At 41.6% G+C, this 7179-nt stretch overlaps 1 protein-coding gene across 1 annotated transcript; it reads right to left on the minus strand.

Annotated features, from left to right (window-relative positions):
- Positions 1–527: 527 nt before the first annotated feature.
- LOC134218353 (uncharacterized) lies at positions 528–6907 on the minus strand. The gene is made up of 2 exons (XM_062697292.1): positions 5787–6907; positions 528–994 (listed from the first exon to the last, which is right to left on the minus strand). The coding sequence occupies exon 1, from the start codon at positions 6441–6443 to the stop codon at positions 5811–5813; it is 633 nt and encodes a 210-aa protein (XP_062553276.1). The 5' UTR covers positions 6444–6907; the 3' UTR covers positions 528–994; positions 5787–5810.
- Between the last annotated feature and the right edge of the window lie 272 nt (positions 6908–7179).

Here is a 7179-nt window from a genome sequence, read left to right on the forward strand (position 1 = left end):
GACAGGGAATGGGGGGTTTGCTCCTCTCCGGAGTTGCATCTTACTGAGCATCTGTTCTCCATGTCAGGATCGGCTCGCAACAGCGTCTGTTTTTATGTTAGGGGCGGCTGATCATTGTCCGAGTGCCAGCAAGAAACTCTAAGTGAAACTGTGAACCATGGTCCACCGGGAATAAGGAGGAATGGTCCTCCGGAAATTTAGGGGGTTTGGCGTCAGGGGGTCCGCGACGTTAGGCATAAGTACGTTAGGGATAATGGACGTTAGGCACAATGGACGTTTGGCATAATTCTGCCTTCTTTATGTCATAGGCTGTTCTTTGGGTCATTTTATGCCTAACGTCCATTATGCCTAAAGTACATTATGCCTAACGTCCGTTATGCCTAACGTACTTATGCCTAACGTCTTTATGCCTAAGGTACTTATGCCTAACGGGGTATACCCGGCGTCAGGCCCTGCCTTTAAAAAACCTACTTATTTATTTATTTAACGCCATTTTCAAATAATTCGTACAGACTGTTAATCTTATATTAAAATCGAATCTAATTCCATAATTCTATTTACAAACATGGTTTTCGACATATTAAAATCAAACACATCAGCCACATCATTGAACGAACGCGAACATGAATCGAATGAATTGTAAAAGCCATAGTTTAGTTCTGTGGTGTAAAAGGGTTAAGGACGGTGAATGGCGAAGTCGTCGTGTAGGAACGTTAATTGGGATCTGTTGGAGAAGCTCTGGACAATCAATGATATCGTTAAGCAGGTCGAAGATATATATTCGTTGTTGATTGACCCGTCTTGTACGAAGCGCCTAAAGATTAATTAGCTGACATCTATCCTGATAATGGAGTAGATTGGTTGGGTCCCTCCATGGTAGTTCCCGCAGTGCAAACTTTATAAACTTCCTCTGACTTGTTCGATAGAGAGAATGTATGTCAGCTGATATGGGGTCCCAACCGGTGCCGCATATTCAAGAGTGCTGCGTATTACTCTGTTAGAAAAAAAAAGTTAGAAAAAAAAATAAGTATTTTTTGCTTGAAATTAAGTTAAATTCACTCAATATTAAGTAAAAAAATAGTAAATTTTAAATACAAGCTTATCAAAAGATAGGTAAATTTTACTCAACTTTTCCAAACATGAGAATACCCAACGTTGGGTTCCCACACTTTCATGCCCTTGTTGAGTGGTTTTGCTCTTCATTTTATGACAACAAAGGGAAGAGGGAGGGAGATGCAAGAGAAGAAAAGTGCCTAAAATTAGGTACTTTTTTCTAACCGTGTAGTGAACAGTATAGTGTTTTTAAACAATAGTTGTCGGTGAAACAGGAGGCATGACGACGGATGAATCCTAATGTGGCAAATGCTTTTGCCGTTAAGATTCCAATATATTCATTGAATCTGAGCTTTGAATCAACAGTCACTCCCAGGTCGCAGACTGAGTGCACTCTATTCAATGGAGTTGTTCCCATTGTGTACTGGTAATTCACAGGGTTTTCTAATCGTGTGAATGGAACGACATTACACTTCTTTTCTTTGACGAACATAAGGTTGTTGTTGCACCATATTAGCATTTTATCGATATCAGACTGCAGCTCTTCACAGGAGTAAATAACACGTTAAAATTTAAGGTCATCGGCGAATGACCGTGTGTGTTGTCGACAGCCACAAACGCTTGGCGGCCAGTAAGATACTATAAAATCCATTCCGCAAACCATTCTAGAAAGTACATTCAAAGTTAATTGCCCATATGCCGGGTATTAAGCCACCCGGAGTGGAAATTAATTACTATGTCTGAAACTCGATTATGCATATGTACAACATGTGATAGATTTAGTTCGGAAATGGTATTGGAGGGTAACCGCCCCTTCGGTGGGCTTTGATCCCACGACCCCAGTTCGCTAGACAGGTGCTTTCCCTACTGTAGTATCCGACTGGGGAGGTGCAACCAACGAATGAACAAAGTAGTGAAGTGGAGAATACCAGTAGATGGCTTTTCTAGGGGTTTTCTTAAACAGACTGATGATAAACACTTGTTGATAAGTCGATAGCTGATAGCCAAAAAAGGCTCTCTCATGGCACAATAATTCTTTGATTGAATCACATTGGTGTTGGTAGACAAGATTCATATAATTTATAGCGAACTCTACACTGACTCAAATTCATCTTTTAAATTCGAACACTATACCTACTAAGCTACGAAGGACCTCCGTCGTCCTCCGCAGCTTAGCGGGTACTGATGAAACCAAATTCCCAGCACCAGGCACCAGCCGAACTCTCGCAATCAGGGAATCATTTTTTTTGGCATGCGCATGCGAAACAAGTGACAAAAGAAAACCAACGACAAGGCTTTGTTTTTGTCGGAGATAATAATGACAAAGATCCGAAAAATTTTGTCAGCAACAAAAAAAAAAGACAATCTTGTTACTAACTTTTCATCCCGTTATTTCGCATTATTTCTAGAGCATATTTCGGTTTTATGCTATCATAGTTTCTGCTCTTATGGAAATATTCGAGAATCGAACAATGATTACAAAATTAGCATCGTATTTTCGGAAATATCAGAGCATGCTGGGCAAATGATTCTTGTCATATTGTGTTCGGTTTCTGATAAAGGTTTGTCGCTAGGGAGCCGTACACATATTACGTAAGCACTTATAGGGGGAGGAGGGGTCCGTCATTTTCTTACGCACCATATAAATAAAAAATCATTTGTATGAAAAAAATCTTACATGGGGGGAGGGGGGGGTTTCGAAAAACCCAGAAAAATGCTTACGTAATATGTGTACGACCCCTAGGTGCGTTTGTCTGTAACAAACTCTGTTGATGACAAAGAGTATATTGTTCGAATATTGATTCCCTGCTCGCAATACATTTTCAGAACTAACTCTCTCATGTGTATTTTTGTACATATGCCAACCAAGTAGGATGAGTATTTAGTATTGTCCGGCTCCTACACACTTGCTTCATCAGCAACGGCGCTCAATGAAGTAGGTTTGTGTGAGGTTGTGCCAGTTGGTCGTCAGATCCCGACCCGACCACACAAGCGAAGAGAGATCGCCACTCGAGTTCAGTACATTCAAAGTTAATTGCCTATATGCCGGGTATTAAGCCACCCTACTTCATTGAGGGGTCGTGGGATCAAAGCCCACCGAAGGGGCGGTTACCCGCCAATACCTTTTCCGAACTAAATCAATCACATGTTGTACATATGCATAATCGAGTTTCAGACATTCTAGAAAACCAATGTGCTTAATTTTGTCGACAATAATCATGTGCGGAACTGTATCGAACGCCTTAGATGGAATCCACTTTGTCGCCTTGACTCAACTTCTCGTGACACTTCAGACGTGTAACACATCAAGTACGTTGCTGCATGAAACCATGTTGGATTTTAGAGATGAGAAAAGACGTTATCCCATATACGATTTGAATCTATGCAACCTTGCCTATGCAACAAAGTATAGACACAACTCCATACCGTCGGAAACGTCCTTGCGCTCATGGAGCAGTGAAAATATTTGAAATCGGCTCATTCAGGGTTGTAACACAATTCTTAAAGAGGAGGGGAAAGCGGTCCGTGCCTGGGCCTTTATTGCTGTCAAGATTTTCGAGGACGTCTTGTACTTCATCAGGGGAAAAGTGAATGATGAGCAGAGCGATGTCGTGAATGGATTTTTTTTTAAACTATACAATTATACAATAGGAAAGGAAGGAAATGTGAATGGAAATGTGAGCGAAGAAGTTGTTACGCAGTGCAGATGACGATTTGGTGTACACCTTTTCAAAGAAGTCAGGGAAAAGGTTGACAGCTTCAGTATTGGTTTGGGCGATGTTGTCTTTGTAGTTCACACTTGGTGGAATTCTATTGGTGGATGTCCGTTTCTTGGCAAAATCTCAGAAGCAGGAAGAGTCGTTTTTAATTTTCAATTGGATCTTCGTGATGTAGTCGTTGTATGAGGAGGAGAGAAGCGGCTTGTATGACATTTCCAGTACACGAGCGATGTATCTGTCGTGAACGGGTTATGACCGGAAATAGCGCCTACGAGATTTCCTGAGATTGTTGCGAAGGTTCCGCAACTCAAAAGTCCACCTTGTTGAAGTCCGAGTTAGAACTGCGCATCATTTTTCGAACATGATCATTGATGATTATGTTAAGCTTTTCATTGAATATTTGGACCAGTTGACTGTTTTGTTGGCCAGCAGTATGTCCTAGTGTACATCGGCAAATCTTCTGTTGAAGTCGCATGTGTTGAAATTGGATGTGAAGCCAGGATCCAAGGATTACAAGGATTACAAATAAAGGAATACAAGCAACAAGGTTTGCTTTTTCAAGGTTTAATATTTGATCATTTACGTGGCATATTTACAAATAACGTATGTCACGGATCCAATATAGCCATATGCAGAACAACTTTATTGGACTAATATTCAGCCATACAGAAAAGAAGCAATGATAAACTGTTTCAAAGCATTTCAGATATGATCTATGATAGTGAGACCTGATTTTTTAGTATTATTTTAGAGCATTTTCTAAGACCTAAGAATCTAAACATTTTCCGGAACAGAATCTGATCGAGTTTCAAAATAATTGATCTGCATGAATTGTCAATTAAGAACAAAACCTACTAGAGACCACATGTTCTGTATTTTTAAATTGCAATTTAGGTAATCTCAAAATGGTTCTTAATAAGATAATTTTAGATTACCGTAAAAGTAATTTACAATATTTTTTGGTACTAAAGAAATCTAAGAAAGAATAAGTACAGAAATCTGTAAAATCTGTAAGTTTTCAAAAAATCTGTATATCTGTATATACAGATTCTTGATCGCAGCCTAACCTCAACAATCTGTAAAATACAGAAAAAATCTCTATATGTGGCAACCCTGGTGTAGTGGAATGCACCACTCGGTAATATAGCCGAACCCTCTGGAAGGGTTCTCATCGTAGACTGCATAGGTACATTGTGTGGAATAGGGTCTAATGATGTACTGAGCATTTGAATAAAGAGTTGATTTATGACCATGAACTGAAACAGTCGTTTTTATAATGTTGTTAAAAAGCCGATTATTACATAACGGTATCATCGGGGAAGATGGCAGGAGAAGATCGAAGTATTTAGGTAGGTTAACGAAAGCGAGATCTAGAAGTCTTCCGTTTATGTTGGTGAAACCGTTTATCTGGCGCATGCTAGTGGCAAACAAAGTTTCGATAAGCATTCTCTCGGGATCGGTGGACATGTTTGAGGGTTCAGCTGCCAGTGCAAGTTTGGTAGATTGAAATCCCCAATTGACAAGATAACGTCGGAATTAGAAAATTTCTCGTATTATCGTATTATTGTACCGCATCGACGTGGGCAGAATAGAGATCAGGACTAGAGTTAGGCGGGAGGTAGATGGCAATTATGTATATAGAGCGTTTTTCTAACCTAATGCGGATAGCGACTTGTTCGAGATTGTCGCAGTTCATTAGAGATACTGTGTCGCAATCGAGATTGTTTTTGGCAGCAATCAATACGCCTCCGCCACGTGAATGTAGGCTTACTGATTCACTACGATCTCCACGAAAAATTATGTAGTCCGAACTAATTTCTGCGTTAGTGATATCGGAATGGAGCCAGGTTTCTGTGAAGATAATAACGTCGTAGTCACAACTCCCCATTGACATTCGTAGACTTTCGATCTTTGTGAGTAATCCCCGTAATCTGCGATGCGAATCGCAGAAATTGTCGTGACTGGGAGAAATATCTTTAGAGCAAGCAGTGTTCCTTACAGAGTTGTACTTGCCTGATCGCACAGACTGGAAGCCCTTTATACCGGACCCAACCACAGGACCGGGACGGCTGTTGGTCGCTGGCTGGATGGTTGGTTGAAGTGGGACACGTCTGGTGCCTGAGTCTTCTTGGGATGGATGGAGCGAACGCCCTTGCATTCGTACCGCGAATAGAATTCGGATACCCCTGGTGCCCGGAGTTTCTCGCGACCGTACCTTGGTTGAAGTGGAACACGCCTGGTGCCTGAGTCTTCTTGGGATGGATGTTGCGAACGCCCTTGCATTCGTACCGCGAATAGAATTCGGACACCTCTGGTGCCCGGAGTTTCTCGCGACCGTACCTTGGTTGAAGTGGAACACGCCTGGTGCCTGAGTCTTCTTGGGATGGATGTAGCGAACGCCCTTGCATTCGTACCGCGAATAGAATTTGGACACCCCTGGTGCCCGGAGCTTCTCGCGATCGTACCTTGGTTGAAGTGGAACACGCCTGGTGCCTGAGTCTTCTTGGGATGGATGTAGCGAACGCCCTTGCATTCGTACCGCGAATAGAATTTGGACACCCCTGGTGCCCGGAGCTTCTCGCGATCGTACCTTGAACAGGCATTTAATACCTCCATGATGATGTCATGATGATGCCTATAATTCGTCAAATACTGGCCATAACCGTCCATTACGCAGGGATTTGCCTAGTTGTTGTCCACTTTTAGTCCTGCTGTCATCGGTCCATTGATTATAAAACTACACCAATTGAATCACGTACGCAAACTGTACGAATCAAACAGTTAAACAATTTAACTGGAGATGCCAACACATAATTTACTCCTAGTATTTCTATTTCAGACTTTTAACGATGCATATCTCTCTGTCGGGTAAGCTGCACAGTTGTACACGTTGTCTTAATATTGTCAGAGAGTTTGCTATCTCCTGAGCACCTTGAGCGATCTCGTTGATGCATATTCCATCGTTCGAGCTGAGCAGTACCTATCGTCGGTGTATCGAGTGGTTCCATGAGATCAATTGGTAATAGTAGTGGTCATCTTCCATAATAGTCCGATGCAGCTACCGATGGCAGATGGAAAATGTGTGTGTAGAAACCAGAGAGCATCTAGCTTCGGCGGACATATACTGCCTCAAAACTGACCTGAACAAAGCAGCCCCCTGAAACGGCTGTCATCTGCATACAATGTGATTGAAGCCGAAAACTTGGTGCTAAACTTGGTGCTAGCTGTCAAGCGGTGGCTTTAAGCACGGAGCACAGTGCCGCATGCGACAATATCGCTCGAGGGCAGATTTAGTTCGAATAAAAAATAAATAAACAGTGTTTTTATTTTAGGCTCGATTTTAAGCTGTTGTTAAAAGAAAAAGCGCACTAAGATATGTTTCAAAACATTTTTGCAATTATCTCTA

This window comes from Armigeres subalbatus, chromosome 2 (genome assembly GCF_024139115.2).
Source record: "Armigeres subalbatus isolate Guangzhou_Male chromosome 2, GZ_Asu_2, whole genome shotgun sequence".
Classification (NCBI taxonomy): domain Eukaryota; kingdom Metazoa; phylum Arthropoda; class Insecta; order Diptera; family Culicidae; genus Armigeres; species Armigeres subalbatus.

Bases quoted from the DNA above. Each gene is read 5' to 3' on its own strand.
- LOC134218353 (XM_062697292.1), bottom strand. From the start codon at position 6,443: ATGGACGGTTATGGCCAGTATTTGACGAATTATAGGCATCATCATGAC.